Here is an 18,264-nt window from a genome sequence, read left to right on the forward strand (position 1 = left end):
AATTCTTCTTTTCCATGGAATGGGAGGAAAGGAAAGATTCTGATTAGTTGATTCTTTTATGCACTATGCATTATGCCTTATGCAAAAGTCTGTGTCGCGGCCTTAAGTTAGTATACAATTGGTGCATCCAAAAGTACAACCGCTTACTGAACGCTTAGTGAGCTCTAAAGGCCATTCTACATTGGTCGTATCGTAGACGTCGCAAGTCACAAGTTTGTTGCTTGAGCCAATCCGATGCTCCAATTTTAAAGTCGTATGATGCTTACGACGCTTCCGACGCTACGATACGACCAATGTAGAATGGCCTTATGGTTTGTTCGCGTTGCACGCTCCAATAAGTGGCACCGGGGTGATCCCGATTGACCACGTCTCGATTGGACACCACCAATCACAGCGACCGGTGCTTAGGAGCTTCGTAGGCTGGTATTCATAGTCGATTCTTATTTCAAGACCGTCTTAAGTAATGTCTTAAGACGCTAATGCAGCCCTCTGATTGGTTCGTGACTTCTTAAGACCGTACTTAAGACGGTCTTGAATATAAGATCTGACTATGAATACCGGCCGTAGTCTCAAGTGCTGTGAGTGGCTCGTGTCCAATTGAGCTATGTCCAACTGGGTGCCACCCGACGCGAACAAACCCATGAGCTCACTGAGTGCTCAGTGAGCGGTCGTCGCTTCTGGATGCACCCAATAGATTTAATGTGCACTGAGTGTGCACTAATAGCGTTTTCGGCCCGATCGGGTTTGCAACCTGGGTTGGATTAATCTTTCCTATTGGTTGATATCACACGCTCTACCAATAGGAGAGCGCAAAAATTAGAACATATATAAATGGAAGAGGCATTGCCTATACTTCCCATGGCTCGCGCTGATGCAAACATCTGTGCGAAAGGTAGTAAGGGATAAATGTTCCCAATGCGCATGCGCAGCATCACGTTTTGCACATCTGTATAATGTACATAATACGAATGTGTAAAAACACTGAACCAACTGCACAATTCACACAGATGACGATGCTGCGCATTGCGAACATTTATCCCTTACTACCTTTCTCTCTCGCACAGATATTGGCTTCACGTTCAGCGCTCTATGCCCCTTCCATTTATATATGTTCTAAGGTGAAGAACGCTAATAGCGTTTTCGGCCCGATCGGGTTTGCACCATCTTGGGTTGGATTAATCTTTCCTATTGGTTGACGTCACCCGCTTTACCAATAGGAGAGCACAAAGCGCCATTAATCCAACCCAGGTTGGTGCAAAGCAAACCTTGCCGGGCCGAAAATGCTATAAAGTTCCAAGGAGTTAGGTTCTGTTAAATAAAGAAGAATTATTTATACTTGAATTCTTTTTATTCATACACATCAACGTATGCGTATAGAGGTGACAGAGTTAAAGGGGAAAGATAAACAGGAAATACACAACGGGTAAAATAACAGAAAACTAAACGACGAGAAGAAAAGTTTCTGCAATAATAAAAATATTCAAGTCAAGTGTCAAGTCTGTGACAACAATGCAGGAAGAGCAAAAAAAAACTCCAAAATTAGGAACTATTCGAAAGTAAAATTATCGTTTTGTTGCAAATGATATTTAAATTAGATGAAAAATTTCATACAACAAATACATACATACAAATTAATACAACGCATGTTTTTGTAGAATTCGCAATGCTGCAAGTACACCAGACATTGCAAGAAATCTGTCGAATACTACTTTACCTGCTTCACATAATGTTTCTAGAGCTTCTCGTAGTAGAGTAACTTTGATGCCAGGTGACATTGCACAGTTACAGAGTGAGAACTTTATTGATAACTTTTTTTTTATTGAATTTCTTTGATACTGCTTTATTATTACATTTATTATTGCATTTTAATATTGTGTTACATATAGAAGTGTGTGTGCCGAGAAAGAAGATTGTTGTAGACAAGCAGTCAATCATGCCATCACAGATAATATTGGATGCACAAAAGAAAATGGACAGCGAAGAATTAGAGCTTGGACTTCTTTATGATGAATATTTACAAACTATGATGATGGATCTCATAATGAAGAAGAAGCTTCTAGAGAAAAAGCGTCTAATGATCATGCAAATGGCTGCCATAGCACAAGAGATTGATCAGGATACACAAAAATTAATTAAAATTAAAACAAGGGAACGCGATATAATAAATTTAAGTTTAGCACAAAAAGAAGCAGATTGTCAACTGATTGCAGTGACAAAATATGCTGGTAAGATTTTTATACATACATAAATTAAATTAAATTATTTGTTCTTTACGTTTACATTTTTTACAGAAAATGAAACATTTAAGATTGTAAAAGATATGTTATCCAAGTTGTACCTTCTCTTGGAACCTTTGGATGTATTGCGATGTAATGGCATAATACTTCCTGAAACACAAACTGAATGGAAAGAGACTCAAGAAATATTAAATAAATGTTCAAATGTTTTAAGAAACACTGCAAATTTAATAGGATCGAAAGGCGAAATGTATTGTGCTGTTAATGCTGGATTGAAGAATTTTACCGAAGCATATGATGAAATAAAAGATCTTCAAAAAAAGTATGTTGCAAGTATTTTTATCTTTTTTAATTAACTTATTTTGAATTAATATATATTAACGTTTATGATTATATATTATTTATTCATTTGTATTTGTATTTTTTCAGATTGGAAGAAGTACTGTGCAATTTTCAAGTATTGATGCTGAAAAATGCTTCACTTTCATTGGCATGCGATGACAGTGGGTAGATAGACATGTTGGAACTGTTTGAAAAAATAGAATTGCATAAAAATACGAAAATGGAATGAATTGGTAGCTTTTTTGTACAATTGTTGCATAAAATGTACTGTGTTGTTGAAAATGAGAATTAAATTCAGTTGAATAAAATCTATTTTATATTTTTGTAGAATGGTGTCAAAGTTATTTTCTTTCTATGAAATAAAAAAGACTTAGATTTTTATGATCATTCCATTCCATGTATAAAATTTCATAATTATTTTTATTTGGTAACAATTGATGTAGCATCATCAATCAAGTTTGTTAATCTTTTTGAGATATAATCATGGTGGAAGGGATAACATGAGCTTTTTAACAAGCGACACTGTAGAACCGAAATGGTGATTGCCCCATCTTTGTTTAACATTGGCGAACAAAAAGGATACAACGATTCACCGTGCCACACCGCGTCATTTGTGGGTGCTTTCCATTTGATGACAAATCAACACAAACGTCGTTCTATTTTTCTTGACATTCAGAGAGTGACAAAGATATTGATTCAATAGTGATAAGAACGCGAATTCCCGTAAGGATGTCGGTCTTTAATAAGCGGGGAGCACAGACTCTTGCATAACGCATAAAACATGAGGCATAAGAAAATGAACCAATCAAAGTGTTTTATTTCCTTCCTTTCCGTGAAATAAAGAACTTTGATTGGTTGATTTTCTTATGCCTCATGTTTTATACGTTATGCAAGAGTCTGTGTTTCTCGCTATAGTAGGTCTGCGTTGCATGAAATCCCTAAATATTTTTGCACTTAAAATGAGATAGATACATATTTTGCCTTAAAAAGAGAGAAAGCGAAGATGTCGAGTGCCAAAAGTGCAAGCAACGCAAACAGATCTATGGTCTGTTTTCTGTTCCTGCACTAGACTGTTCTAGAACTCTCTTTCTCGTTTTAAATAAATACCAAACGTATTTATATCTCGCTTTAAGTTCCAAAAGTGTACACTAGTTCAGCCACAGAAAAACAGACCTCTAGTATCTTGTCGGTGGTTCAGCGAAAAAGAACGAACAGGCCTTTTAGCTAAACAGAACAGACCTGTGCTGACGCTCGATCACGTGATCGAAATTGACGTTTGATATTCGTTTATTTTTATCACGTGATCTGTCAACATCCGGTCAGCCGTTTCCGGATAGAACGCGCGCACGTTTTTAAAGACCAGATCGTACATTTTGTACTTTGACGTCTGCAAGGCATCGATTCCTCGCCGTCCTCGCCTCGGATACGCGGCGAGCTGTTATAAATTATTGAAGGAGTCTCTACAGCGTGTCGATATCGCGCGCTGTGTTCCATTGACATTTGAGAGAAATTGAAACTCCATTAATTCCGCGCGTCGCGCATTTTTCATCCTCTTCGACGCGGCCACCGTCTTTTATTTTCTCACGGACGTTCCGTCACCTGATAGATTCCTTTTTGTCGGAATCAGACGACCACGTACGACCGATCGCGGCGCTATCCGCTTCTATCCGTATCCTTGTAGGTATTGTAAAAAGTACCGTTACGCGTCATACGTATATACGGCTATACGCGCGAGTTTCACGTTGTGTATGTGTGTGAGTAGTGCGACGACTGACGACGATCGTGCGCTGTGCGCCTCGCGACAGCTCGGCTCATTCGGCTGTATCGCCGAATACAGCTGTCGACGCTTCGGACAGAGCCGAGGCTCTAGCAAAACTCGGCGTCCGGTCCGTTTATTCTGTTTCTCCCTACGATCCGATTCTTGTTTCACCTCTGCTACCCTTCTGCGCGAGAATGCGAGACCGCGGACGAACGTAGGAACACGAGTCTCCTCCCGAGGAAGGTACGGCGGCAGAGAGACGTGTGCCTGCCCCGCGAACAGGCCGCGGTTATGTTTTTCGATGGAGAGCACTTTAGCGACAATGGCAGCAACGTCCCCGTCGAAGGTACGTTGAAGGTTTTCCATCCCCCCCTATCCCTGTAATTTTCCACCCGTGCAATCCCAGGGACGCCAGCCGCTCGTGTAATCGGGAAACAATCGAAAAATCGAAAGAAAGATTAGAGAGAGCGTTTACTTTATTTGTGACACTCGTGAGAGAACCGGACAACCGAGCATAATTCTGACGGACATTGCGAGACAAAATGGAAAACGTACGGACTCGGCGAGAACTTGTTCGCTGTTGCTTATCGTCAGATCGTTATCAGTGAATTGTCAATCGCGCCCGTTATTGATGCAGTCGTTCTTAATTTAGGAATTGAACGAAGAGTTTTATGAACAAAGATTTTTATTGTCATAGTGTGATTGTATTCATCTTTAAACACACATTAATTAATAATTTTTAATTTTTTGCTATTTACCATAAATGGCACAAATAATGCAGTTTTATTTTTTGTGCAATAACTTTACAACAATCTCTGTTGTTTATATTAACATATGTTGTTTATAATTAACATATGCTAATAATTTATATTATTTAACATATGCTAAATAGAAACCTTTATAGAAATAAAATTGTCGACGGACATTAATATACATATCTCTAAGAAAAACATGTTTACATTATACCTCTTTGAACAAAGTAGTTGCTTCCATAAGATTGTTTGATGTTTGTTGTTTCTTATAACAGCTCCTGTGTAATTTATATTATTTAGTACATGCTCAACAGAGATCTTTATGTAAAATTATCTATCTATATAGACATTAATACTTATTTCTAAAAAAAAAAAAAACAGTTATATTATATCTCTTTGACTAAAGTTCCTTCTATAAGATTGTTTAATATAAAAAAAAAAGAAATATTACATTCAATGAATTTGTTTAATATCCTAGAGGAGACTGCAGAAGGAGTTGATGTCTTTAATACGTGAGCCTCCACCAGGTGTACACGTAGATGCAGAGTTGGCTGGACAAAATTTGACGCAATGGATCGTCCACATGGAAGGTGCCAAGGGCACGCTGTACGAGGGGGAACAATTTCAGCTTCAATTTAAGTTTAGTTCAAAATACCCGTTTGATTCGCCAGAAGTGACTTTTATTGGTGGAAATATCCCTGTACATCCACATGTCTATAGTAATGGTCATATTTGTTTATCCATATTAACGGAAGATTGGTCTCCTGCTCTCAGTGTGCAAAGTATCTGCCTGAGTATCATTTCCATGCTAAGCAGCTGTAAAGAAAAGGTGTGAGATTTAACTGTTAAAACATATGTGAGCTTTAATTGTAATTCGATACATAACATATGTACTTTCCATGTAGAAGAGACCGCCTGACAATACATTTTATGTGAAAACTTGTAACAAGAATCCAAAAAAGACAAAATGGTGGTATCATGGTAAGAAAAATTGCTTTATATTACACATTTCAAACTCTGGCAGTTTTATTACATTGTTAAATCCTTGTCCTGTATAACATGTGCAATTAGCTGTATCCTAACTAATTATAGTTTTCATATATGTAAAAGTACAACTTTGTAAAATGAATAAAATGAATAATTGTTTTTTTTTAGATGACAGTGTCTAACATTGAAGATCATATAAAAATCTTGTCAACTTGTCAACATTTGTTGGACCAAGTGGGATGACATCCAAATATGGAACCTGATGCATTAAATCAATAGAATTTTTGCATATAATATTATATTATATAGTAAAGTCAATATAACAAGAAATTAGTACTTTTAAGGAAAGACAAGGCTACAACTTACTTATTATTATAATTATAGAATTAATGCAAACTGCGTGAATTGTTTAATCATAAATTATTGCAATGTTGCTGATAGCGAAGCATATTTTAGTTATAGAATTACTATCAGGATCAGTGAATTAATGCTAAAAAGACAGATAAATAAGAAGGTATTATTTATTATTAAATAAAATATTAATATATAAAGTTTTCTCTCTTGTTACTCCGAATTTATGGAGATTCCTGATGTACATTAAAATCATTTAATAAATTTAGAAATTATGAAAAACATGATAAATATATGCATACTATATTACAATAGCTATATAGTTTAGTAAATTGCTTTCTGTTGCTTTTAATAAAATTATGAATTGAATATTGAATTATAATCTATTGTATACATTTTTGAGAAAGAATATTTTGTTCAAAATTTAGTGGTAAATACTACTCTTATACATTAATTTCTATTTACAATAACAAAATGTGATTAAGCGCAATATATACTTTTTTAAATAAGTAACTTAAATTTTTTATTTTTTTAAATATGCAAACTATATTTTTTAGTACATTCCTCTCTGCTGCATTAATTTGTTTCTTTTAAATTTTTTGAGGCTACCACTTAGATCTATCGGGTCTGTTCTTTGTCGCTGCATTAAAACTTTCTTCTTTAAATCTTAACTATTCTTTAAATTCCACTAAAAAGATCATGGTACCATGCAAATATGTTAAATGAATCCCATACGATGCTACTAAAACTTTTTATCTCGTTTTCGTCAAAATTTAAATATATATCTATTTTTTTAAGTATAATACTATATATTAGTTCAGATACAAAGAACAGGCCTATTAATAAATATTATGTATTTAATGAAATAAATATCGTATTTAAACAAATACAGTGAGAGTTGGTATATAATAACTCGTATATTACATTTTTTAATATTAGCACTTTTACAACCTAGTTGTGATTTTTATTTAAATATATGTATAAGATATTGTCATATATATATATATATATACATATATATATATATATCACGCTATGTTCTTTTAAATAAATTTTAAAAGTTGTAAAAGTTTAATTTATATATATATATTAATAATTCATTAGATGTGCTATTTTATATAAAATAAGATGGCATTGATGATAATATATAATGTGAGATTAATTAATGACATTGCAAATATCAACAATTGGTATACAGTTTAATATTTTAAAATTTTTGTGTCATGCAATTTTATAATTACACCATTACATGTATTAGCTAGTAAAACATTTTGTACATTTCTTAAAAATGTAAAGTGACGTGATATTAAATTTCTTAATAACATTTAGTGTTTTTCTTCAATCATTGATTCATCGCGCCTTATATACATATATGTGTGTGTGTACATTATGTAATTTGGCTATATAATGTGTGTGCGAAGCACAACTCTCACATGAGAAAATAAGTTTTAAGAAAGATAATTGATATATATCAAATTGGAGCATACAAACGTAATTACAATAAAATAATTTATTAGAAAAATGTTGTATGCAATTATTACTTCATATCTTATCGTATTGTAGTAGCGATATTTCATTCTTTTTGCTCTATTAGAGCACTGCCGAATATTTATCCTTTCAAAACTATTAGTCAATCAAAAATGGTTAATGTTTCTGGAAAATATATTTTGTACATTCACGATCTTTTAATGTATAATCTCTTTCTATAATAAATTATTTTTATCTTCGATATAAATATTATTCCTTAACAATAAATACAATACAAGAAGATGTGGTTGATAATAAAGATAAAAGTTTTTGCGTTTGATTGAAAAGAAAAACTCTGCTCTTATCTTAAGAGTATGGAATACTTTTATTAATCGTATAATTATGAAATCAATTTTGATATTAATATCAACTGATTTATCCCAAATAGCACATTATATTCTGAGAATATTCTAAGAATATAATAAAAGGGTCACGTCTGATATTCCTATCCGCAGCAACATTGTTCGCAGTATATCCTCAGAATATCAAAATGAATTTCGACAATTTTCCTTAAGAGTGTGTAAGAAATATCTATTAAAAATAATATTCTGTTATTATTTTTAATAGATATTTCTTAACAGAATATTATTTTTGATAGATATTTCTTAACAGAATATTATTTTTAATACATATATTTCTTATACACTGAGAAAAAAATGCTGTTGATTCAATTAAACTTTATATTACGGGCTGTCACTAACATAAGTGATTAATTCATATATATTTTTATTGACACAAAAAAATTGACATAAATTATTATTTCAATAATTAAACCTTTATATTAATAAAATATACGTATGAATTAATCACTTATGTTAGTGACGGCCCGTAATATAGACTTTAATTGAATCAGCATTTTTTTCTCAGTGTATACTCTTAAAGAAAATTTTTGAAATTCATCTCGATATTCTGAGGATATACTGCGAACAATGTTGCTGCGGACATAGGAATATCATACGAATATCAGACGTGACCCTTTTAATATTCTCAGAATATTCTCAGAATATAATGTGCTATCTGGGACGTTATAATATATGACAAGAAAATTAACACTTATCTTTATTTTTCGAATAATTTGCTGTGTAAATTGATGGTAATATTTTAATTAGCGATAAGATTTATGTGTTATTTCTACTTTTTTAATCTCCCTTTTTTGTAATTGTTAATTGTTGTTAATTTATTCTTAGTTTCATTTTTATAGAATCTTTAGTAAATACCAAAATCAATACACTACTTTCGAAATCTATAATTCCAAAAAACGACGTTATTTTTGCTCCATAGTTATTTTCGTGATTAAATATATTTTCAGAAGCTGCTGCGAGAGATGAATTCTTATTGTATTTATTTTGTGTAGTACATAATACATATACATATGTAAATCTTTAATAAAATACAACTTTTATCAGAGTAAATTTCTTTAGCCATATATATAGTTATACATGTGTAAATATTAAGGTATAAATAAATTTTAATCACAGCTCAACAGCTAGCATTTAGACTGAAAACCAATAAATACCATAAAAATCTTGCATTTCTTATATAATTAACTATTTTATAAGCAAATAATACGGTTATATTATTTATCTGTCTTTTTAAAATATTTAAAAAAAATATTTCAGTTTCTAAAACCGATTTTCCCGAAATAATTTAATCTCTTTCGATTTATTTTCTGGTTATATTATAATTTTGATCATCTTTTTATATGTAATTAAATTATAATAATTAACGACGTGTTAAACGTGTTTAAACTCGACGCTGATATCACTAATTATGATATGTTTTTATCTTATTAACAAGTGCAACAGCAAGAAGGAAGACATTGTGATTGAAGAATTATCATCTTATATATATATTCGCGCGTTTATCATATATACATATATTTTTATTGATGTTGCGAAACCATTAATTGTCAGCACGTTTTAATTACATGCTTTTATTTATTATCAGTTCGCTGTCATTTATATCGAATATTTGTGTAGGATTAATATTTTCTATTATTCAATGTAATATATATATATATATATATATATATATATATATCGATATCTTTATGTAAATATGTTCACTTCAGTTTACAATCTCATTTTATCCAGAAAAATCTGGTATATTATCTGCAGGTTGAAGTGCTATTAGATTTTTCAGAGATATGAAAAATTGTTTCTTAAAATGTTACCTTTCTATAAATTTAGTTCTAAGATACACACACGCGCAATACTGTTATTTTAATTCTAAATAGAAAAAAATACACTGTCTCTCTTAATTCGTGACAATATAATTGTATATACGAATATACACAACACTTCTATAATATATATAATCCGATATACATAATTCTCCATAATATCTCCATAATAATCCGATATGCATAATTCTCCACAATATATAATTAGTGCGAAACGCACTCATCTTTCATCTTTAATCGCAAAAAATTACAATATAAACATAGATATTTTGTATATGCTACTAATTCGATAGGAATCTTCGACCATCGAAAGAAAGATACATTAAATCATCATCCGGCTTCACGAAAAAGATTAAAGTTGTGTAAAGTGACGTTATCGCATATACATGCATATTGGAGCTGTATCGTTAACACTGCGGTTAAGAGAAAGAGGCAAAGAGTGGGGCCAACGATTTCCGAGCATGTCTGACGTCTGACAACGCGACAGCAGTCCATTTCGTATCGGAATGAACGGAGATAATGCCGCCATTACGGATACCTCGATAATTGATTTCGTTCGTAGTTTGTTTGCCAGCAAGTGCTTGACAAGTGGCTTCCTGCCGCAAAATCTATTCTTTTCGAAAAAAAAAACGACCGTCGCGTGCACTTTGAAATATATATACATAAAATATCACATTATATTTACGGTAGCTTTGTTATAAAATACGCAGTGCGGTTTGCAGTAGTGACGTAGATTCAATGAAAATACTGTGCGATATGATAGTGTTATTCGCGTATCATCACAGGAATCTACACTCGTATTATTCGAATTAAATACGGGAATATTGTACAAAAAGGAATATCGTGAACGTAGTACCAATTCTCTGCTTTTCCATTCCATTCCTCATTTTGCTAATTCTTGCGAATGAGCGCTCTCCACGATTCCACCTCCAAGTGTGTCGTCCTTCGACAGCCGTGTGGCGTCATCGCTGAAGCCAGTATCTGTCTGACTAGTCCGACAGTGTCGTAGGATCAACGAAGATAACTGAGTGGCCAGCTGAATCGAGTCTTGTCTTGTTTGGATCGTATGTACTTTGTTCCTGTGGATCAGTGCATTCTTCAACAGCAGGTGGAGCCAACGAAGTGTGTCGAAAACTGTCGGGGACCAGTTTGAATGAAGTTTTCCTTTCCGGGAAAACATTTTCCATGGTGACGGCATCATGTCGTCATAGATTGTTGGTGGATTTAGTGTTGGCAAAGTGACCGCCACCAGCACAAATGATGATTTGTGCGAGGTAATCTCGAGTATGAGTCAGTCAATCCTTAATTTAGCGGATAATGCGAATTGTTGCCGACCGGCTACACTAATTTAGGATATATTGAGTTGGGATTTTCCTCGGGATTTTCTGATCACGCTTGCTATTTGTTTTTTATATTTTACCGAGTTTTTAATAAAATACTTTAGATATGTGTTTCCACTTCCATTCACGATGAACTTTGTTTCTACAGTTGATGTATAATTTCTCAAAACAAGACATGAAATTATTAGGTCTGTTCTTTTTAGCTGAACTTTTTTGCATAGTTTATCTTTTATGTTTTTTTTTCAATATGGAAAGAAAAAAAAAGATAAACCATGTAAAAAGTTCAGCTAAAAAGAACAGACCTATTATCTATTATAATCGAAGATTAAATAATTTTACCTGAGCAAGAGATATCATGTTAATTAGAGACTTGACATTGTGAGAGATATAGATAAGCAATTAATCAGCCAGATTTGAGCGTAACTTATATTCTGCAGTAAAATATATTTCGAAGATATGATATTACGACGTTTAGTTCACGTTCCTTCAGCGTGCTAGTATAATCGATGTTCACAATTTGCTTACGAAGTAATCAATTCGTTATAGATGTTTTGTACGCCTCATCGTTTTTTAATTTCTTTGTCGTTCGCTTTTGTTATACATACTTTATCTGAAACACATTCCATTGCGATTAGAGTAAAATCTCCATCATCTGTAGAAACGGAGTTAAAAAAAATATTATTAATATTTATACAGAGAGGATAATATAATTTTACTGAAACATTTACGTATTAATCGCGCTGACATATTTTTAAAATAACGATTACGACAAAAAATTCGATGCAAAAACACTTTGACGTACATTACGGTAACTACACAGTATATATCCGTATTAAAAAAAACGCTTGTGATGACACCATGACTCATCAAGATATGATATCCCATACATTCCAGCAATATTACAAGCTTCTGTGCTGTATGAGATTATAAAGAATTTATTTACTAAATCCGGAACGAAAATTTTTAATGTAGGTACGCATCTAATCGATTTACAATGATTAAATATAAATATTTATAAAATTAAAATTTATAAGTGCGATTTCTACCTCGTATGCAGCATGTATAATGTTGGATCCTTGTTTCATTAACAGCCAACGAAGTTTAAATAAATTTATCAAACACCAGATTTTATTTTTAATCTTTTATTTAAGTTTCTTATCAATACTGTTTACACTGCAACTGTACTTTGATTTGCAAAGTTTCGATCTAATTTTGTTTATTCTCCGCTTAATCGCGTTATCGTTTTATAATTTACATAATTCTCTTGCTTGAAGCATTCTATATTGCTGTGTGAAACAAGGACAACAAAACAAGGTATTCAACAGTCACATCCGGTAGTGTTGATTAGAAATGAGTTATTGCATTCCTCAACGATTTTATTCAGTCATATTAATTGCCGGTTTCAACATTAGTCAATTTTAAGCATAATTCAAATTATTCTGTTTTCTTTTTCAAATTTTACAAGAATTGGAAAACACAATGTTTTCAATTAACTAAAATTACAAAATCTGGCGAGAAATTTTGAGTTTGAATGCTTCGAACGTAGATAACTAAGATGAATCATTTTTAAGATAAAAATTCTTTTCGCAAACTGTTAAAAAATCCTACATTAACATAAAATCATATTTTCTCTGTGCTCTATCTCAATCTGATTTTCTCTTATACGAGAAGAGAAAAAAATCAAAGTATTAAACAGCACATTTATGTTCTAGTACAGAAGTAAAAGGATCATAACGACTTGACGAATTTATCTAAAGACCCTATAGTTATTTCTCCGTAAACGCATTCTGCTGCATGTGACGTTTAGCATTTTAAAACATATTCGATGTAAAAAAAAGATGAATTTTCCGCGTAGCGCATTGGTATGGTGACATTGGTACAACAGCAGCAGCCAACGCTCGACGGTCATCAGTGTCAAAAAGATCAGGACCATGTGAACGGTGGTGCTGTTGTGTCTGCCGAGAATCATGCGATCGACAAGTTTCGCGGCGAAGCTGCGCACTCGGCGAGAGAAACCGCGGTCGTCGCTCCGGGCAATGGTAGCGTTGGAGATTCCTCTACGCAGTGCAGTGACGTAGACGACGATGAGGAAGAGGAGACGGACGTCGAAGAAGGCGGCAGCTGGATCACGAATCTGCCGGTATCCTCGACTATCGTCCAGCAACATCAAGCGGTTGCGACTACAAACGGCGATGTTGTCCTACCAAACGCCGATCCGTCGAATTTTGGTGACGTTTGTGTGAAAAACTCAACGAATGTGCATCTAGGTAACAAGACCTTCTACAAGGGTCCGGTTACCATAAAGCAGTTCGTTTACACGAATCCCATTCCCATCCAGGATGCGGGTAAACTCGACGACGCCAACTGCGCCTCCGACGTTAGCACCTCGGATTTGTCGACGAATAAGGACAATAGAGCGGCCAACGGACCCATTTTTCCGCAAAATACTGAATTAGCTAAGGGTAATAATCAATTAGATTGTTTAGATCCGTTGTTTTTAATTTATTCTATCGTCTTTTCTTTCCTCAATCGTCTTTCCTTTCCGGAGCACAGATAAATACGAAATCGTTAAATAATTAAAAAGGGTAGATCTCGTTTTTAGATTTAAAATAATAGGATAATTTCATGTAAAAAATTACGCGATTTTCGTACACAATAAATTGAAAATGTAAATATGTTTTAAACACTTTTTGATATCATTGCAACAAGTATTCTAGTAATAAATATCTAAATAATATTAAATCGAAAAAATCAATATTTGCCTTAAAAATGTTCAATTTATTAATAGAACTTAACGCATAATTATTTGTGAACTGATTTTAGTAATACATCGATGAAAATAAAAAAGTAACGGTTTTAGTAACGTTTTATATTAAATTCAATTGGACGTACTTAGTGCACACTCATGCATATTAAAATCGTTACATACAAATTAACGTAAAGGTGTGTCTAATATAAATGTAAAAACAGGTTAAACCGTGAAATTCTTGATACATTTTAATGTGTTGTTAAGTAAAATATTTGTTTTATATCCGATTAATTTATAGATAAAAAAACTAATTTAATTCTTAATGTATATTGTAATAAACTAATTTATTTTTTAAGATCCAATAAACGTTGCTCGTGTTTTTTGATCTTTCTAATTACTAATTTTTGCTTAGTAATCTCGAGCTAGATATTTTACATATTTTAATTTATTTGCATTTTACTTTTACACTGATTAGATTAAATTAGTGTACAACGGTTTTAATATGCATCAGTGGCCACTAGTATATCCAATCCGAATTCACTATTATTTTATTGTTAGAGATGTTATTTGACGTCACCTTGCTATGGCGTAATCGACATAGCTTCATCTGATAGACTCAAAGATGTTATCAAATCAAATTCTCTTTTTATACGTAAACACTTTAAAATGTATACTAATAGTTATTTGAGATAATGTATACATATAATTGCATATACATATAAATAAAGATAAATATCGTATATATTTTCATTACCGATTAGATGAATCTGATAAGGCCGGAATCAGACTATTGAAGAATGAGATTGAAAATTGAAAGATTGAAGTTTGACCAATCAGAACGAAAAGAGCCAGAATTTCTTTGCCCTCAATGGTGAAATTTTAATCTTTAATCTTTAATCTCAATCTTCAATGAATAGTCTGATTCCGGCCTAAGAATCGATGATATAATATATATCTATCTCAAAATAACTTCGATGATTTCTTTGAAGCGTATGAAGTATAATAATCAATCAAGTTGCAATGTTAAAAAACGATTTTAATGATATAACATATATCATTAAATCTTTTGACATTGATTTTAACTGTCACAACTATGCCAGAATATAAGCGAGTTTCAATATTGTTAATATATTAAATTGAAATTTGTTCTTACACTTTTAATTATTACAAGAATTAAAGTTTTACACGAATCTGAATAGAGTAACAGAAGAGTGGCATCAAACAAGAATTATAAAACACGAAAGATTTAATGTAATTATACATCTCTCGCTAAACACGCGCTTTCCAGCGTAATGATCATGTAATTTTATCCAACGCTATTACGTAGCTCATAAACTTGTTCTAATCATCGTTCTAATACAACACTTTATAATTATATATTCTAGTGACGCAGTGGCTTTGGACGTGGAGATGTGCGGCTTTATCATGCGTTCTAGCTTTAATACTTCTAACTACTATAGTGGTCACATCTGTATATTTCATTCATCACCCGGACGCACCGGCCTTCCCGGAAATTCCAAATTCATCAGTCGAGGGTAATTTCATCTGAAAATTTTGCTTTGCAAGCACACAAGACAAACATTATCTTAGTGTGATTACAAAATTTAAATCTGTGTCTGCGTTCCATATTTATTCTAATCTGTAAAAAGCGTTTCTGTGTTTTGCATGAATCGTATATTAAAATATTTTGCATTTCCACATACTTTGCATAGCAATATTCCAGATTTCATTGCAAAAACTGGCATATTTAAGATTGTTACATTTAGTGTCAAATTAAAGAGTTTTTAATTAATGTATCTGCATCTTGAACGATATATCTTTGTACGATATATTTTATTTTCCTAATTTTCAGGTGTACCAGTAACTTCGGTACGCTTTGTCGAGAGAAACGAATGGGGTGCGCAGCCGCCCTCGGATCCTCTTAGAAAAATGAAGCTGCCAGTACCATATGTAATTATTAGTCACACCGCAACAGAGTTCTGTTCCACACAATCAGAGTGTACATTTCACGTGAGATTTGCTCAGACTTTTCATATAGAATCTAGAAAGTGGTCGGATATCGCCTACAATTTTCTTGTTGGAGGCGACGGTCTCGCATACGTTGGTAGAAGCTGGGACTATGTTGGTGCTCATGCCTTCAATTTCAACAACAAGAGTATCGGTATTTCCTTTATTGGTACATTCAATTCGATCATACCACCGAAAACGCAATTACACGCTGCGCAAAAAATCATAGAGATCGGCGTCAAGGCCGGGAAAATTTCACCAGACTATAAACTGTTAGGTCACCGACAAGTGTCGAAAACTTTGAGTCCAGGAGATGCTTTATATAATGAAATTAAAAAGTGGCCTCATTGGTCACCTCAGCCTTAACTTGATTGTTTGGAAGTTTAAATCGTGAATAAAATACAATTTTTGAAAAAATATTTAAATTTTTTTTCTTTAAATATGTAGTTATGCATTTGTCTATTTTTTCAGCTAAACTTCTTACATCATTCCTTTTTTCTTCATTGTTTTCTTCAGTTTTCCTTTTTTTTTCATGAAAAGAAAACATGAGATTCAGCAAGAGGTTCTGCTGAAAAGAACAGACCATGATAATTCCGAGTTTAGATAACAGTTGACTGAAAATATCTACGACCCTACTACTTACACTGTCACAAACTGCTCCAAAAGTAAATCTTTTTGAAAGGACACAATTCAGTCTTTACAGACTTGTACAATAAATAAGTTCAATTATTAGAATGTGAGTCAATTAATGAAAGAAAAAAAATGTATATATATAAAATTAATATAAAAAATAATTATTGGTGGTTAAATAATTTGTTAAAATTAAAAATCATTTTAGAAATATATGTATAGATATTAAACAAAATACAGAAAATGTAAACAGTAAAAGAATTGAAAAGTAGTCCATTTTCAACTATCTAGTAAGGAAGAAACATATTGAAACGTTCCAGCAATATTGCGGCAACGTTGTAATATTACTGGAATGTTGCTAGAATATTCCAGAATGTTTTTTGCTTACTAGCATACATACCTACTTTTACCACATTCATTGATTCATTATAATGTGTCGAAACACTAGATTATTCAATTCATTTATTTACGTAAAAAAATAAAGATGCCAATAGGTTTGTTTTCTGTTTCTGCATTGGTTGCATTAATTCAAAAAGCGCACATACGCGGAAGCGTTTTTTGTTCTCAAAATGGCGTCAGCGACGCTGTTTTTTGTTCCAGTACAACAGAATCCAATGCACGAGTTCACTGAACTAGCTGCAAAATCTGGAGTCAGTGCAAGTACTAACGTATGTACATCAGTTCAGGCACAGAGTAAAAACAGATTTGTACAAATAGTGCGAGAGTTTACAAGTAATACAACGATAAAAATATATAAATGATAGCAAAGTCTACATACAAAAATATTTTGTGCCATATCATTGTCTTCAATGAAGAAATTCTTAATGGTGGAATTTCATTAATACTTTCATTTTCATCATGCGAATTTCTAATATTTTTATGTAAACAATATGGGACGCCATTTTTATCTTGCACTAGAATGTTTTTTACACTCGTCAATTCTGAATTACACTAGTTCAGTTCAGTTTTATTAGTGCAAGAATAGAAAACAAATCTAATGTGACAATTACTATATATATATTTTATAGTGTGCCAAATTTAACAATCACATGTTAAAAATCCACTTGAATCTTAAAAAGCATTTTGTATATATTATAAAAAAATATATTGTATATTTAAGGAATCAATAATTTTTTAAAATAAAGAAATATGTACATGTGTCCTGCTTTTGCTCATCTTTTTTTTCACTCTTCCCTAGCATTATTTTATTTTTACTCGTCTCGCATTACTTTTAATTTTTATTCTAATAACCCTTGTAGAAAAAAGTACTACTGAGCACTAGGAGTATTTTGAGCAGTGATGGGTAAGATACTTTTAAAATTTATCTAGATACAGCGATAGGTTCCGCGCACAAAGATGGTCGCAACTGAGTCGTAGTCGTAAGTCGTTGTCGTAGGTCAA

At 32.6% G+C, this 18,264-nt stretch overlaps 3 protein-coding genes across 6 annotated transcripts; all 3 read left to right on the forward strand.

The window, feature by feature from the left end:
* The first annotated feature begins 1,259 nt into the window (after positions 1-1,259).
* Positions 1,260-16,994, forward strand: LOC108769368 (uncharacterized). Of its 2 annotated transcripts, XM_018520301.1 has the most exons (6): positions 1,260-1,556; positions 1,656-1,789; positions 1,887-2,225; positions 2,292-2,559; positions 2,667-2,738; positions 16,618-16,994. In XM_018520301.1, the coding sequence occupies exons 1-6, from the start codon at positions 1,510-1,512 to the stop codon at positions 16,625-16,627; spliced, it is 870 nt and encodes a 289-aa protein (XP_018375803.1). In that variant the 5' UTR covers positions 1,260-1,509; the 3' UTR covers positions 16,628-16,994. The 2 variants fall into 2 exon arrangements, with proteins under 2 accessions (XP_018375803.1, XP_018375804.1); XM_018520302.1 differs by lacking the exon at positions 16,618-16,994 and having other exon boundaries at positions 2,667-2,807.
* LOC108769369 (ubiquitin-conjugating enzyme E2 W) lies at positions 3,943-6,565 on the forward strand. 2 transcript variants are annotated; one of them, XM_018520303.1, is made up of 4 exons: positions 3,943-4,684; positions 5,569-5,919; positions 5,996-6,071; positions 6,246-6,560. In XM_018520303.1, the coding sequence occupies exons 1-4, from the start codon at positions 4,328-4,330 to the stop codon at positions 6,257-6,259; spliced, it is 798 nt and encodes a 265-aa protein (XP_018375805.1). In that variant the 5' UTR covers positions 3,943-4,327; the 3' UTR covers positions 6,260-6,560. The 2 variants fall into 2 exon arrangements, with proteins under 2 accessions (XP_018375805.1, XP_018375806.1); XM_018520304.1 differs by lacking the exon at positions 3,943-4,684 and adding an exon at positions 4,725-4,889 and having other exon boundaries at positions 6,246-6,565.
* On the forward strand, positions 11,338-16,609 carry LOC108769365 (peptidoglycan-recognition protein LC). 2 transcript variants are annotated; one of them, XM_018520296.1, is made up of 4 exons: positions 11,338-11,411; positions 13,333-13,939; positions 15,612-15,761; positions 16,079-16,609. In XM_018520296.1, exons 2-4 carry the CDS (start codon positions 13,342-13,344, stop codon positions 16,597-16,599), a joined length of 1,269 nt encoding a protein of 422 aa, XP_018375798.1. In that variant the 5' UTR covers positions 11,338-11,411; positions 13,333-13,341; the 3' UTR covers positions 16,600-16,609. The 2 variants fall into 2 exon arrangements, with proteins under 2 accessions (XP_018375798.1, XP_018375799.1); XM_018520297.1 differs by lacking the exon at positions 11,338-11,411 and having other exon boundaries at positions 13,134-13,939.
* Positions 16,995-18,264: the final 1,270 nt, after the last annotated feature.

Source organism: Trachymyrmex cornetzi, unplaced genomic scaffold (assembly GCF_001594075.2).
Source record: "Trachymyrmex cornetzi isolate Tcor2-1 unplaced genomic scaffold, Tcor1.1 scaffold9, whole genome shotgun sequence".
Classification (NCBI taxonomy): Eukaryota; Metazoa; Arthropoda; class Insecta; order Hymenoptera; family Formicidae; genus Trachymyrmex; species Trachymyrmex cornetzi.

Bases quoted from the DNA above. Each gene is read 5' to 3' on its own strand.
- LOC108769368 (XM_018520301.1), top strand. From the start codon at position 1,510: ATGCAGGAAGAGCAAAAAAAAACTCCAAAATTAGGAACTATTCGAAA. The intron at 1,557-1,655 runs GTAAAATTATCG...ATGTTTTTGTAG, and splicing joins AAATTAGGAACTATTCGAAA to AATTCGCAATGCTGCAAGTA. The intron at 2,560-2,666 runs GTATGTTGCAAG...GTATTTTTTCAG, and splicing joins ATAAAAGATCTTCAAAAAAA to ATTGGAAGAAGTACTGTGCA.
- LOC108769369 (XM_018520303.1), top strand. From the start codon at position 4,328: ATGTGTGTGAGTAGTGCGACGACTGACGACGATCGTGCGCTGTGCGCC. The intron at 4,685-5,568 runs GTACGTTGAAGG...TTAATATCCTAG, and splicing joins CAGCAACGTCCCCGTCGAAG to AGGAGACTGCAGAAGGAGTT. The intron at 5,920-5,995 runs GTGTGAGATTTA...CTTTCCATGTAG, and splicing joins TAAGCAGCTGTAAAGAAAAG to AAGAGACCGCCTGACAATAC.
- LOC108769365 (XM_018520296.1), top strand. From the start codon at position 13,342: ATGGTGACATTGGTACAACAGCAGCAGCCAACGCTCGACGGTCATCAG. The intron at 13,940-15,611 runs GTAATAATCAAT...TATATATTCTAG, and splicing joins AAATACTGAATTAGCTAAGG to TGACGCAGTGGCTTTGGACG. The intron at 15,762-16,078 runs GTAATTTCATCT...CCTAATTTTCAG, and splicing joins TCCAAATTCATCAGTCGAGG to GTGTACCAGTAACTTCGGTA.